Source organism: Hydra vulgaris, chromosome 11, assembly GCF_038396675.1.
Source record: "Hydra vulgaris chromosome 11, alternate assembly HydraT2T_AEP".
Lineage (NCBI taxonomy): Eukaryota > Metazoa > Cnidaria > Hydrozoa > Anthoathecata > Hydridae > Hydra > Hydra vulgaris.
In genome coordinates this window covers 50,982,501-50,998,442 of record NC_088930.1, presented here as the reverse complement: position 1 = coordinate 50,998,442, position 15,942 = coordinate 50,982,501, and the positions used below count along the sequence as shown (strand labels likewise).

The 15,942-nt window shown below is 26.9% G+C and overlaps 2 protein-coding genes across 2 annotated transcripts in view; both read right to left on the bottom strand.

Annotated features, from left to right (window-relative positions):
* LOC100208948 (ATP-binding cassette sub-family F member 2) overlaps window positions 1–15,942 on the bottom strand; it is a 42,206-nt gene that overhangs the window by 21,699 nt on the left and 4,565 nt on the right. The gene's annotated exons all lie outside the window — the stretch shown is intronic.
* Window positions 5,919–8,333, bottom strand: LOC136087111 (uncharacterized). Its single transcript, XM_065809617.1, has 5 exons — window positions 8,329–8,333; window positions 7,921–8,070; window positions 6,669–6,848; window positions 6,172–6,407; window positions 5,919–6,076 (listed from the first exon to the last, which is right to left on the bottom strand). The coding sequence occupies exons 1-5, from the start codon at window positions 8,331–8,333 to the stop codon at window positions 5,919–5,921; spliced, it is 729 nt and encodes a 242-aa protein (XP_065665689.1).

The window sequence follows — 15,942 nt, the reverse complement described above, 5'->3', positions numbered from 1 at the left end:
AGATGCTTGGTAAATTTGATCAATTTTTATTTTTTCAAAACTTTTGTTTTTTACGCATTTGCAAAGTGTATAATTAATATCCCTATCCCATTGATACAAAATTGTGAATTTTTTAAATTTTAGTTCATTAAAACTATTTACTAATAAAAAAAACTTATAAACTTAAAGAAACTAAAAGAAAAGAAACCTAAAATAAAATAAAAATTGTTTTGGCATTTCTTTTTTAAAACCTTTGAAAATAATAATACCATATAATAATATCATAGTATTGGTGTTGTTAAAAGCACAATAAAAAATGAAAAATATAATAAACATAATAATTTAATTCTCACAAGACACCCTGTTAAATTTTTTCAAAATTGAATGAGATTTAGGGGGGCCACCTCAAGTCTGAAACTTGCGACAAGACCCTAAACAGAAGGATAAAAAGTTTTTCAAAAGTATGTCATGTTGGGTCTCAAAAGAAGCGAAACTTTATAAAAATTTCAAAAATAACAAAATTTTACACAAGAATTATTATTCTCAGTTTTATTGCATAAAAATTATTATTTTTTAACAAAAAATTAAAAAACCTTTCTTTTCATGTTTTTGTCAAAAAAAATTTTCAAGGTATTTTTAACAAAAAAATGATAACTATTTTTGAAATTTTTATAAAGTTTCGCTTCTTTTGAGACCCAACATGACATACTTTTGAAAAACTTTTTTTCCTTCAAATTTAACAGGGTGTCTTGTGAGAACCAATAGAAAGTTTTAAGAATAGGGACAGATCAATTTTTGAATGTATGGGGCGTTGGATGCACCCTAATATATATATTTATATATTATATATAAATATATATGTATATGTATATATATATAAATTTATATATTATATATAAATATATAAATATATATATGTATATGTATATATATATATATATATATATATATATATATATATATATATATATATATATATATATATATATATTATATATAAATATATAAATATATATATGTATATGTATATATATATATATATATATATATATATATATATATATATATATATATATGTATATATATATATATGTATATATATATATGTATATATATAAAATATATATATATATAAAATATATATTTATAATATATTTATAAAAAATTATATCAAATTTAAAAACTTGATCAAACGCTGTCTGACCCAAACAAGTTTAGATCGATCGATCATTTTGTCCAAGACTTTATGAAAAAATTAAATTGAGCCCTGTGTATATATATATATATATATATATATAGCGCTATTAAACTCACTTTTTCTACTTTAATGTTTTTTTTTCAAACAACAATTTCAACAATTTCATATATTTTGAGTGCGTCTAATAGTGCTTCCGCTATAATATATATATATATATATATATATATATATATATATATATATATATATATATATATATATATATATATATATATATATATAGATCTATAGTTTGTTGGCTTTGGGAAGAGCGGAAGGAAAAAAGTGATTCTTACGCCAACATATACGTCACTTTTAATTACTTTTAACTTTCGTCCAACATTTCCGTGTTGGACGAAAGTAAAAACCATTAATTTAATTACAAATTAATCGTTTTTTAAAAAAAACCACAAACACGCAAATTTAATTGACCAGAATGTTTTTAAAACATTTTGAATGTTTTTAACAATATAAACAATGTTTTTATTTTAATTTTTTTTAATAAAATGTTTTTATTTTTATTTTTTTTAATAAAATATTTTTATTTTTATTTTTTTTACTGTAAATCATGCGCGGAGTGTTGCTACATCGACTATCTTATAGTCTGACTCGCAAGGGAGTGCTGCTACATCGACTGACAAATAGCCTGACTCGCAAGGGAGTGCTGCTACATCGACTGACAAATAGCCGGACTCGCAAGGGAGTGCTGCTACATCGACTGACAAATAGCCGGACTCGCAAGGGAGTGCTGCTACATCGACTGACAAATAGCCGGACTCGCAAGGGAGTGCTGCTACATCGACTGACAAATAGCCTGACCCGCAAGGGAGTGCTGCTACATCGACTGAGGGTTTGGTTGGGGCAGGCAGTCTATCATTATTAAAAAAAAAAAATTCCGGTCTTGCATTTTAATTTTTACTTTTTGTCAACAAAATATGGAAAAAACTGGACAACATCTAAGGGTTCTATATATATATATATATATATATATATATATATATATATATATATATATATATATATATATATATATATATATATATATATATATATATATATATATATATATATATATTATATATATATATATATATATATATATATATATATATATAGATATATATATAGATATATATATAGATATACATATATGTACATATATATATAGAGATATATATATACATATACATATATATATACACATATATATACATACATATATATATATATATATATATATATATATATATATATATATATATATATATATATATATATATATATTTGCCTATTTTATAGTTTTTTTGTATATATATATATTGATTAAAAAATACAATTTTAAAAAAGCTACGTCTTTTTTTTTTTTTTTTTGCAACTTTTTGAAAAAAATGTTTTTTTATTTGTTATTATATTTATTCTTTTCAGTAATTTAATTTCACCTTTCAATAATAAAAATAAAATTTGTTCATTTATTAAACAATCAATAGAAGTACTTTGTAAAAGCATTTTGCAAAACATTAATTAAACGTTATAAAAGATAAGTTTTGAAGCAATTTTTTTCAAATGCAATTAAAAAAACGTAACAAAAAGTAATTTTAACTCTTTTAGTTTTATTTAAAAGCTAATTTATTTTCTTTTTCGAAATTGTTTTGCTTATTTTATAGTTTTGAAATAGGGTACAAATAATATATAATTGTTTATTCTATTTCTGGTCACATGACTAAGCATTGCATTTTTTTTGTTACAATAACAATAAACTTTTATTGTATTATAGAGATGATTTACAATATAATATTTATTGTTATTGTAGTGGGTCATTACAATACTTTTTTTTTTCAGATATTGTTATTGTATTATGAAGATGAATTGCAATACTTATTGTTATTGTATTACAGTATTAAAATAACTGTAAATCACAGTTATTGTTTCTAAAAAAATAATACAATAACAATAGTAATTGTTTCTGTTATTGTTTTCATTACAACTACATCAGTCCAAACTCTATATAAAACTTCTTACAATTAAAGAAAAAATAAACTATAACTTTTGCAGGAAAGTTATAAGATGTTATAATATAGATGATCTATTAGATATATAAAATGTTAAATTATAAATATTTTTTTTTCTTGAGATGCCAGAAAAAACTCCTTGGGTTCAGTAAAAATTGAATAACTATTTTTCCAAAGAACTTCCCAGTAACAATCCCTAGTGACCACTACAACAAAAAAATGGTAAATAAAAAAATTGTTTTAAGATTTTTGTTTATACCATATTGTACATTAAAAATAAAATGACATAAAAAAATTGACAAGCTTTAAATGTATTATCATCTCGGCCAAAGTAATGAAAAATCTTTTTCATCATTTGTGGCATGATAAAAATTATTTTTGATGCATTTTAAGCAAATATTATCAACTTATATTTATTTTGCTGTTATTGCATCGAAAAAAAAAAAAAAAATTAAAAAATAAATAAAAATTAAGCCTCATATATGTAGATAAAATTAATTAATTTGTTTATTAACAACATTTAAACACCAAGTTAATTAAATATAAAAAAGGGCAATAAAATAAATTATAAATTGTGAATAAACAAATTATAACAAAATAAATTATATTACTATTGTAAAAAAAACTTTGTAATGTTGCCTAAAAAACTTTTATCAACTACATGAACAACAAGCCAAAGCAAAACGCAGAAGAACAATTCTACTCTGTAAAACCATGGACATTAAGTTTTTTAAAATTTATATATATTTTTAAGTGTTTCATCTGAGGAAATAACCTGGTTAAAACTTGGCCCCTGGAGTAAGAAGAGACATGCTAGTTTTAGTTTGTTTTTTTGAGTTTTAATATTTGATTTTTCGATTAGGTTTTTCTTGACTTTAATTTTTTATAATGCTTGTTGTCTCTTAACAAGGATAACTTATGATGGACAAAGCTAATGAGCTGAAATTCTTTATACTGTTACCTAGTTTATTTTGAGTGTTCTGAGTGGAGCACTTTTTAAAATTTTATAAAAACAAGGCTAGCAATATGACTTTTACATAAACATATTTTTCTTTTTTATGAAATTTAAAGTTTGACAGTGAGCCTGGCACATTTGAAAAATAATAATTTTTTTCTGGCTCACTCAGAACATAGTATTACTAATAAAGATTGCAATTTTAAAATTCCAAGAGATTCTGATCATTTTTCACTAAGTTATCCTTGTTGGAAAAGACATATCAAAATAGATCAAAAATCTGTTTATGGTGTGTACAATTAATGATGTCATCATAAAATTTTTATGCAATTAGTGTTGATTGTTTTTTTTATAGTATATACCATTAAAATAATTCATTTTAAATTATTTTAATTTTTTGAAAAAAAAAGTGTTTTTCCCTGCTACCACCTTAAAGAGATCCTAAGTGCTGAGACAATCTGTGTTCATATAATAGATAAACATAAGAAAATAAGTTATAAGTTAATTTAACCAAATTATTGAATGAGATATTAACAAAAGCACTTGTTGCTTTGCCATTATACTTCCGGTTGAGAGCCTAATTTTAGGCTCTCAAATCAGCATTATTTTTTCCATTAAAAAACATCTGGTTTCAATAATAAATGTTCCCTCACCGCAGAGTTATTTAAACTAAGTTTAATTTTACACAATCAGATTGGGTTTTCCCCTTTATATTTAGTCTGCTGTGGTTATAAAAAACTTTCGCTGTAGCATGTTTTTGTTCAACATATTGTTAAGCGTTTGAGTTAATTAAACTAGCATAATAAAAATAGTAATTAAGCGAAGCGAAATTTAAAATAGGCAAGATAAATGTTTTTCTTAGAAAATAAGTATTCAATTTTTTTTATATACAACACTAAGTACAATATAATCCAACATGGTTAAATTTTGAAAGATTTAAAAATCATTACTTTTTTAATAAATTGAGGAAACCCTTTTAAATCTTATATATATTTTTAACTTATGTTTATAATAATTTATATTTCTAACTCAAGAAATTGTTTTTAAAATGATCTAATATATATTTTTTTCAGATATATATAAAATTGATATTAAAAACTTGAATCTTATATTTTCGTTTAACCACCATAGGGGAAACGCTTGTAATTTAAACCTAATTTAAGTTTTTTGAAAAAAACTTTTTTTTATTGACATCAAATAGGGTCAAACTCATTGCATTAAATAATAAAAATAGTCAAAGAGCCAGAACTTTCCTTCGCCAGAAACAAAATGGCGTTAAAAATTAAAAAGTTTTTTGTTATATCTCATTCAATAATTTGTTTTAGAAAGTTTAATTAACTTTTAACTTATTTTCTAATGTTTATCTATGATATAAACACAACTTATCTCGGCACTTGGGGATCCCTTTAACAAGCTTTTACAAATCTTCTTGGATTGCAACCCATCACTTCTGGTATTAACTTTAGTGAATATTTTTGTATTGTAAGCAAATTGTATTATGTGTTTTGTCACACCAGTATCTAGATGGTTAATATATATCAAAAACAAGATTGAACCTAATACTGATCATTGTGGTATACCACTAAGTACTCACCAAAAGAAAAAATTTTTTCCATTTAAAACTACTCATTGAACCATGTTAATCAACCAAGAATTTATCCATTGAAAAAGTTTGCCTTCAATTCCATAACTATACAACTTTTTTTAGCAATCTCTGATGAGGAACCTTATCAAAGGCTTATGTGAAATCTAAATATATCACATCTACACAATCTCCATTGTCAACAAATCCAGTTACCTGCTCCAAAAACAATAATAAATTGGTCACACACGATTTCCCTTTCCTAAATCCAGGCTGCGAATCTACTATAGCTTGATTCATTTCAAGGTAATTGACTAAAGTATCCCGTATTAATAATTCGAATAGCATATAGATTTGTAATTACAGATTTACAGGTAATTTTTGTAGTTTTTTATATTTGATCTACTACCACTTTTAAATAGTGGAATAACATTAGCACTATTCCAATCATTTGGCACCACCTCATCATCAAGTGATTTATGAAACAGCAAATAAAATGGAACACAAATTCCATTTTGAATATTGTAAAGTAGCTTTGGCCCTATATCATCACCTCCAGCCGATTTACCTATTCTAAGTTTAGACAATTTTGTCCTCACATCATTCACTGTAAAGATGCAGTCACTCATCCTACCAATATTAGGCCTATTAAAGATACCTTCAGATTTTGGCATTATGTCAATATTCTCATTAGCAGCCCTCAGGATTGGGGTCGGCATTCGACAATGCCAACATAACTGCCGACCTTAAAGTGTTTGATGTCTGCAAAAAATTCCCGACCTTGTTTCTATGTTTTATGGTAAGACCTAATATTTAATTTTTTTTTTGCCGACCTCTAAAAGATTAAGGTCAGCAAATAATTGCCGACCTCGATTTTCCTAATTTTGAGGGTTGGATGTAAAGTACTTATTAAATTCTTCAGTTATTCCAGTATCTGAATCAACTTTAACACCATCATTTTTTACCAGCACTCCAGCTTTAACTGTTGACTTGGTTTTGCTTCTAGCATGAGCAAAGAATGATTTAGAATCATGTTTGATATTTTGCGCCAGCATATACTCTTTCATCAAAGTCAATCTTTGCTTTCTTAATTAAGCATTTACATTTTTTATTTACACAAACTACTGCAGGATGAGATTTGTTTTTGTGTCTAGAATATATTTTCCTTTTTCTTTTAATTGCATTGGCTACTTTACAGGTCATCAATAAGGGTTTATTATACTTAGGATTGGAGTTGATCAATCGCTTCGGAACATATGTTGATTCTAAGTCAAGCAATATTGATTTAAATGTCGACCAATAATCTAGGGCGCTTCCTTCAAATTTTAAAATCAAATTGATGTTTTGCAACACCTGTCTAATGCAATCCTGTCAAATTTTCCTTTTTTATAGTCAAATATGGTTCTAATTTTTTTTTTTTTTTTTTGCTACTGACTTCATATGGATGCTGAAGGTTATCATGGAATGATAACCTTCAGCATCCATATGTGAACATGGCCATTTGGCATTTCATCAGCTTTCCTATTAGCTTGTAATAAAACATTTTGCATCTTGTCAACATCTATTCTTTGGTCTTTAGTTCATTATCTAGCTGTTGAGAAATGACTCCAGACCATTTTTTCTCTTGATACTTGACACTTTTGTCTATTTGAACATCTATTTTGTGGATAATAGAGTTTAATTCTTTTTGAATGTTGTTTACTTTTTTATCGTATATTTCTAGTTAGATAGAAACTTCTAGACAGCATTTATCAGTCTATTTTTTTCTTTCTTCCATATGCTTGATAAGTGATAGCTTAAAACCTTTAACTTTGTCTTGTAATCTCTTAATTTCCATAATTAGTTTACCTGCACCAGAGTTACAACCTTTACAGAACCAATGTGTCTAGTCATTCAAACTAATAACTTCATAGAACTCATCATACATACGTACAAACATACATACATACATACATACATTACATACATACATATTTACAGTACTGTGAAAAAGTTTTAGACCACTTATACTTTTTCAAAAAATCCCGGAGAGTTCTTCTCTAATATTTAAGTTTGTAGTTCTAAATTATAAACTTATTAAAACACATGTATCTCACACAAAATATGGAATTACAAACTTTTTAATGTCAAACTTCATAAAAAATCTCTTAATATTTACTGTCCTCCTTTTGCCTCAATCCCAGCCAATCTTTGTAGAGGAATAGATTCATACAAGTTAGTTATAAAACCCTGTGGTATGTTGTGCCATTCTCTTTGAAGTACTTCAAAACATTCTTCAGCATTTCGGGGAGCATGTTCGACCTTCTTTCTGTCCAAGTAAACCCAAATATGCTCAATTATATTCAAAACTGGACTCTGGGAAGGTCATCAATTCCAGTACTCCTTCCTCTGCCATTTCATTTAAATAATTTTTTGTCACTCGGGAACAATGTTTTGGGTCATTGTCCTGCTGCAAAATAAAATTATGACCTATAAGTCTCATTCCGGATGATACAGCATGGTGCATAAGGATATCCACATAACGTTCCCCAGTAAATTCGCCCTTTATTTTGATCAAATCACCTACTCCATTTTGTCCGGGACTTTTTGAAAAAGTTCCGGACAAAATACCCAATCAAAACTTGTTTGGCTAGGACAGTGTCCGATCAAATTTTTAAAATATAATTTTTTTGGTTTTACGGAACCGAGTTATGCCATCAAAATTTTTTTCATGTTATTCAGTTTATTTAACACTAGTCTAGAGTGCCTATATACTCAGAGAGCGGACATACGTGTGATCGTTTTTGATTGGTTGTTCGATTTTTTAAATTTTAGACGCCATGTTTTTGCCAAAAATACTAACTAAGAGTAAAAACTACAACAAAACTTTTTCTAATATTTGATCTAAAAGGTAAAAGTATGCCTGGTTGTGCTGCAGTAGGCTGCCATAACAAACCCGAGAAAGGATTTTTAATGAAATACTTCCCGAGAAATGAAAAATAGAGGGCTATTTGGACTTCTATGTCTATGTTTTTATGTTCTATGTCTATGTCTATGTTTTATGTCTATGTTCTATGTCTATGTTTTTATGTGAAGTAAGCATAACAAAATATTATGTAATTCATCCTAAGAATAATTTATTGTAGAATCAATGAAAATACATAATGTTCGTTCAAATTTTTTATTTAGGCACACTTTGATGCTGATCAATGGGAAAAGACCAGAAAAGATGGATCAAGAAAACTCAAACTTAATGCCATTCCTACTATCTTTAACCACGTTAGTCTGAAACATAAGCAAAAAGATGGATCAAGAAAACTCAAACTTAATGCCATTCCTACTATCTTTAACCACGTTAGTCTGAAACATAAGCAAAAAAATCCAGTCAAGCGCTTTCCAATACCAAAAAAAATGAAAATTAGTTGCATAGAAAGTGAAGAAGTAGTGGAAAATATTTTGATTGAAGTAAATAACAATGAAGTATCTTTGTGCTACTTACGTTAATAAAAATTCACTTATACAAGATTTAAATGCAAAATTGGAGAAATTAGAAAAAAAGTCATTGTTCAAACGAAAAAGGTAAACATTTTAAAATCTAAAGCAAGAATAAATGCTATTCGAAAGCTTAATTTTAAAAAGAGAGATAAATTTAGTGTTCTCAAAACAATATTTAAAGAAGATCAAATTTTATCCCTTAGTAGAAAAAATATGAAATTCATTAAATGGTCAAATGATACTATAAATGAAGCATTAGAACTCAAATTTACATGTGGTCAAAGTGGTTATGAAAACTTACTTCGTTTAAATTTACCATATCCATCATTACGTACCCTACAACAAAGATTAGAAAGTCTAAAATTTCAAAGTGGCATTTTGACAGAAGTCTTTGACTTTATGTAAACTAAAGTTGATGTTATGAAAATTCACAAAAAAGAATGTGTTTTAATTTTAGATGAAATGTCTATAACTGAAAGTGTTGACTATGACACATCTACAAGCTCTTTTTATGGATTTGTTACATTACCTGAACATTATGGCCAAGCTAACCATGCTTTAGTTTTTATGCTTGGAGGAATATCTACAAGGTGGAAACTAACTGTTGCATATTATTATACTGGAAGTTCTGTTAATGGGGGGTGTTTTAAAAAACATTGTCCTATCTATAATAAATTGTACTGAAGAAACAGGATTAAAAATAATTAGTGTTATTTCTGATATAGGTGCCATCAACCAGGCAATGTGGAAATCTTTTAATATTAGCTGTACTAAAAGTGGCATTATTTCTAGTTCAATTAAACACCCATGTGACCCAACTCGTACTATTGATTTTTTAGCAGATTTTTTAGCCACATTTATTAAAGAATATAAGAACATCTCTTTTATGTAACAAACATTTCATAATAACAGCTAAGATTCAAGAAAAATATAAACTTGTAGACATCAACAAGGAATGGATTTTCAAACAAAAAGAAACATTTCAACAAAATGAAAGTATCAAGAGCGACATCTGTTATAAATCATGATATAAGTTGCGGATTAAAATTTATTGCAAATGAAATAAAAGACAATTCTATGCTCACAACTGCTTGGTTTATAGGAATTATTGATAAATGGTTTACATTAATGACTACACAAAACCCTGGTATGGCTCTTTGCATGAAAAATAACAAAGTTTACAATGAAACAATAACGTTTTTAAATGAGGTCATAGAGATATTTCGTGGTTTAAAAGTATTAAGCCAAAGTGGAAAAATAATGTGGAAACCTATTCAATTTGGTGTTATATTATCAACAACATCAGTTATTAACTTGCAAAATAAGTTTCTTCTAGAAAAAAAGTTTGATTTTCTAATGACATCACGATTTACCCAGGACTGCTTAGAAAATCTTTTTTCACTGGTACAAGCAAAACAAGTAGTTCCTACTGCTCTTCAATTCAAAAATAAATTGAAACTTATTTGCGTTGCCCAATTTTTAAAAAAATCGTCATAGGGCAGCTATGATATAGATAACCGTCAGTTCTTATCAGGTTTTCTTGATATAGTCAGGTGCTTAAGCCACAGCAGAAAGAGTGCATTGTGTTACCCAAAGATTGGGATAAAAACTCCAGCTTAATTCTAAGTGATGCTGAGAAAAATTGTTTGTTTAATATTGCAGGGTACATAATTTCTAGAGTTAAAAAAGTTGAAAAAATTTGCACAATTTGTTTTGAATCTTTAGGTTCTAAAAATAGAGTAAATGCTGATTATGCAAAGTTTGTTATATACAAAGAGCACAATGTGAGAAATTTATTTTTTGCAAAATAAAACAACTTGAAACAACTTTTGCATTTTTTTACAAATGGAGTTATTATTCAGATCATTTGAGCCATACCTTGTTTCCCAAAAGAATTGTAATACTATACTTATAGAGAAAATTAATTCTGATGAACAAATTAAAAGTTTAACTTTGTATCCTAATTGTCATCAAATTAAATTGAAGCTACAAAACAGGTTTATAACATTAGATTTAAAATATTAAGCCTTAAAAAAAAGCGTTTATTATGTAAAAAGAAAAGAAATAAAAAAAGTTCTTGTGAACTTGACAGCAAGAGTATGGCAATGCATGCATTGGCACTAAAAGTTTAAGTTCAACTTAAGAACTAATTTATAAAAAAAATTGTAAAAACTTTGTCAAGTTATTTTGTAGATTACAACTAATTTTTTGCTGTTTTTTTTTAGTATTTGCCAAATAAATTTTGTCAAAAAATAGTTTTGAAAAAAAAAAACATAAAAAGTTTTATTTTTTAAAACCTTTTGTTTTTGTTTAAAATTATGTGTTTAATTATTTTTTATTATGTTTTTAAGTTTCAATTGATTTTACTTGAATTTGTGTCATACGCTAGTTTGGCAAAAACAAGGCCGCCATTTTCTGTATGTCCGCTCTCTGAGGCTTTCTACACTAGTCTAGTGAAGATGTAGTGCTTTTCCTTATTGTTTAGATTATTTCATTGCAGATTTTTGATTTTTTAATAAAATAGTTTCAATTTAATATTGTGTTTTTTAGATGGACTTAAATTTTCACGCTGTAACTGACGACACATTTTTCTATCTTTTTTTTCCTTTAAAAATTGACAACGGCTGCTTTCATGTTTTAACAATTTAAATGCAATAAAAAAACTTTAAATTACGAATAACTTTTAACCATTGATCTTTTTTTTTTTTTTTTAAGGCAAGTTTTTATTTTACCCGAAGGCTTTAAATAAAATTAAAATGTATTATAATGATTGTTTAAAATAAACAAATAATGTGTAAATTAAATGTTTTACTTAATTTTTTATTAGTAGATATGTATTTTTTATGATAAACTTAAAAGTTTGAAAATATTTTTTTATGCCTTTTTTGAAATCTTTTAAGATTAGTTTTTAAGTTACTTTAAATTATGAATAAGTTAAAAGTTAAATTAAATCTTCCCATGATTTACATGCTTTTTTTTTTTATTATTTATTTTTTTTTTATTTCTATTTTTACAAAGAAATGTTTAAAAGTTTGTTTTTTTAAACCTGACTTACAAATTAATGCATGAAATGATTTAAATTAAAGCATGAAATGATTAAAAAATACGATTTTAAAAAGACAATGTTACTTTTTTAAACAATATTTTTGGCAACTTTTTGAAAAAAATGTTTATACATCTTAAAAATATTATATTTTTTTCTTTTCAATAATTTAATTTTACTTTTCAATAATTTAAATAAAATTTGCTTAATTATATATCAATAATCATCAACCAATAAAAGTAATTTGTAAAAGCATTTTGCGTAACTTTAAGCATTTTAAAAGATAAGATAACAAAAAGTAATTTAACTTTTTTCTTTTTTTGTAAAAAACATATTTGCTACCAACAAGGCTGCAAACAACCACTAAGAGTTGGATGTTATTGGAAATAATTAAGTAATTTAACTTTGTTTTTTTTTCTTTTTTTTTAAAAAACATATTTGCTACCAACAAGGCTGCAAACAACCACTTAGAGTTGGATGTTACTGGAAGAGTAAAGATAAAGATTGTTGAGCAAGATAACAATTGACAGACGACTTAAAGGATTGCAAACTATATAAATCAGGAAAGCAAGATAAAGCATGTACACGAAATAAATGTGAAAGAATAAGTACTTTTTTTTTTTCATTGGTTGTATTAAAATCTTTTTAATTGTTTTGAATTTTGTTTACAACGTGTTGCGGTTCAAAAAAATATGTTAGTTTTTGGATTTAACTTGAAATTAGTTTTAAAAATGACAAAAGAAGATGACATTGGAGAAAAAATTATGCACAAATATTTACAAAATCCTAAAAGTAGCTACAATTTGATAGCAAAATCGTAGCAAATACATCCATACACCGTTAGTCGTGTTATTCAATGTTTTTCCCAAACAAAATCGATCAAACGCAAATCTGGTGGTGGAAGAAAGTAAGGGTTTAAAGATATAAAACTAGTTAGAAAACTGGTTAACAGTTTTAAGAATAACCCAAGCCTTTCACTAAGGGAACGCGCAAAAATATATCAATTTTTTCATAGTTTTGTTGCAAAAGCTAGAAACAAACATGGTTTTCATTCTATCAAAGCACAAAAAATGCCCAACCGTTCTGAAACTCAACAAAAAAGAGCAAGAACCCGCCGCAGAAAATTGTATGACAATTTCATTTCTAAAAATGTCTGTATTATTGAAGACAATGAAACTTATATCAACTACAATCATCAACAAATTCCTAGTGCTGTTTATTATATTGCCAAATATAGAGGAAAAGCAGATGAGAAATTTGCATACACAAAACATGACAAGTTCGCTAAAAAAGCTTTGATTTAACAAGCTATTTGCAGTTATGGCAAAAAATCAGCACCTTATATTTCTCAGTCCACACTTTCTGGTCAAATATATGTTAAAGAATGTTTACAAAAACACCTTTTATCTCTCATTAAATCACACAATAATAGACCTGTGTTCTGGCCTGATTTAGCTTCAATTCATTATTGTAAACTAGTTATGGAATGGTATAAAAAGAATAATGTGAAATTTGTGCCTATAACAGAATCTCCTCAAACTGCCCAGAATTGAGAGTTATCAAAAAGTACTGAGCTATTATTAAAAGAAAAATGAAAAAAACAAAAAAGCTTTGCAGAAACATTAAAGATATTAAAATATCATTTAAAAAAGCATCAAATAGTTTTGATTCTAATTCTGTGCGCAAGCTTATGGGTACCAATAAAGCAAAAGCTCGAAATTTTATTAGATTTCCATAGGAATAACTAATTTTTTTTTTAATGATCTTCTGATATTACTGTATCAAATTTATTACTTGGTACGAAATTAAAATTAAGGAGTACTTTTTATTAGTTGTTTTTCTACTTTCACATTTATTACGTGTACCTGCTTTAATTAACCTTATTAGATAATGTACAATAAAGTCTCTGTATCTCGCACAATGTGATAAATAACCGTTATTTAACACATTGTGCTCTTTATTTGGTAACGCGGACCAAAAAATAGTTTTTCAAAACCAAATTTGAAAAAATAAATTAAAAACTCCATAGTTTTACATAGGTTTTTTCATATTGTAGCCGATTAGTGAGTTTACTGATAAAAAGTTCTAGGATTTAGCGTTTAAGGTAGTTTTTGCGTCAATATGCACACATTTTACAATTTTATTGCGTCAATATGCACACATTTTACAATCTTAAAATCTTAACCACTAAAGCAAAAGCTTGAAATTTTATTAGATTCCCACAGGCATTATTAATTTTTTTTAATGTTTGATCTTCTTATATTTACAATTTTTATTTCGAACCAAGTAATAATTTTAATTCTTGTATTAAAATTATTACTTGGTTCGAAATAAAAATTGAGGAGTACTTTTTTTTAGTTGTTTTTCTACTTTCACATTTATTTTGTGTACACGCTTTAAAGGAAGCGAATTTTAAAGAACTGATGTTTGAGGAAAAAAACTAGACAAATAAGAGTTTTTGGAGCACTTAGGAACAGTCACAGAAAAATGATGAGACTTAATTAAATGACAAGTAACACGAGAATTAATTTTAGTAGATGGCACACAAGCTCTTTAGAGCAGTGCCCATTATAGTATTTGTAGAAAAGAGAAAGAGAAGCAACATTAAGACAATGTAATAATGGTTGGAGGTTTGCTACAAGAGCAGGTCCAACTAAGTTTACAATACTTTTTTGCATCTTGTCTAAAAGAGAAAGGGCATCATTAGAAGATCCGCCCCAGATATGGCAACAGTATTCCATACAAGGCCGGATTTGAGATTTATAGAGATAGAGAATAGAATACGAAGTAAGAAAGTGTCAAGCTCGATAATGAGATGCAACTTAAGCACATACTAATTTTGCAACAGATTTGATATATGGTTTCCAAGAAAAATCGGAAGGAAGAGTTAATCCTAAAAGATGAAGAGTGGATGACTCATCAAGTACATTACCGTTCATAAATATAGGAAGATCTAAATTATTGTGACAAGGATTAGTTGAAAAAAATTGAGTTTTATCTGAATTGAAGTTCTCAAGCCACTGTGAGCCCTATGCTGTAACAGAAGGGAGATCCTTTTTAAGCTCAGATGATCACTTCAAGCATTCAAAGAGTGTTGGCTTCTTATCACAACGAGAATAAAATTAGTATCACCAGCAAACAATGCCACCTTAGATGTGAGAATATCTGGAAGATCATTAATGTAAATTAAAAAGAGTATAGGGCCAAAGATAGAACCTTAAGGAACCCTTGAAGTTACAGAATAAGGAGAAGAGTGCTGTCCATCAAGAACTTTTATACTACGATTGGAAAGGAAGGATTTAATAATCTTAAAGATGTTGACAGGTACACCATAAGAAGAAAGTTTATGGAGAAGACCAGCATGCCAAACTTTATCAAAAGCTTTTGAAATGTAAAGAGCAATGGCCTTAACCTCTCCACCTTTATCTAATGCACGATGAAACCTATTGGTTATTGCTGTTAGCAAATCAGTTGTAGAACGAGAAGATCAAAATCCATACTGATGGTCAGAAAGTAAGTTATTAGATTCAAGATAAGAAATTAAGTGTTTGTTAATTAAGGATTCAAAAACCTTGCTTATGATAGGAAGAAGACTAATGGGACTGTAGTTAGACGAATCAGATTGCTCTCCAGAATTTTTGAAGATAGGGATAACAGATCCCA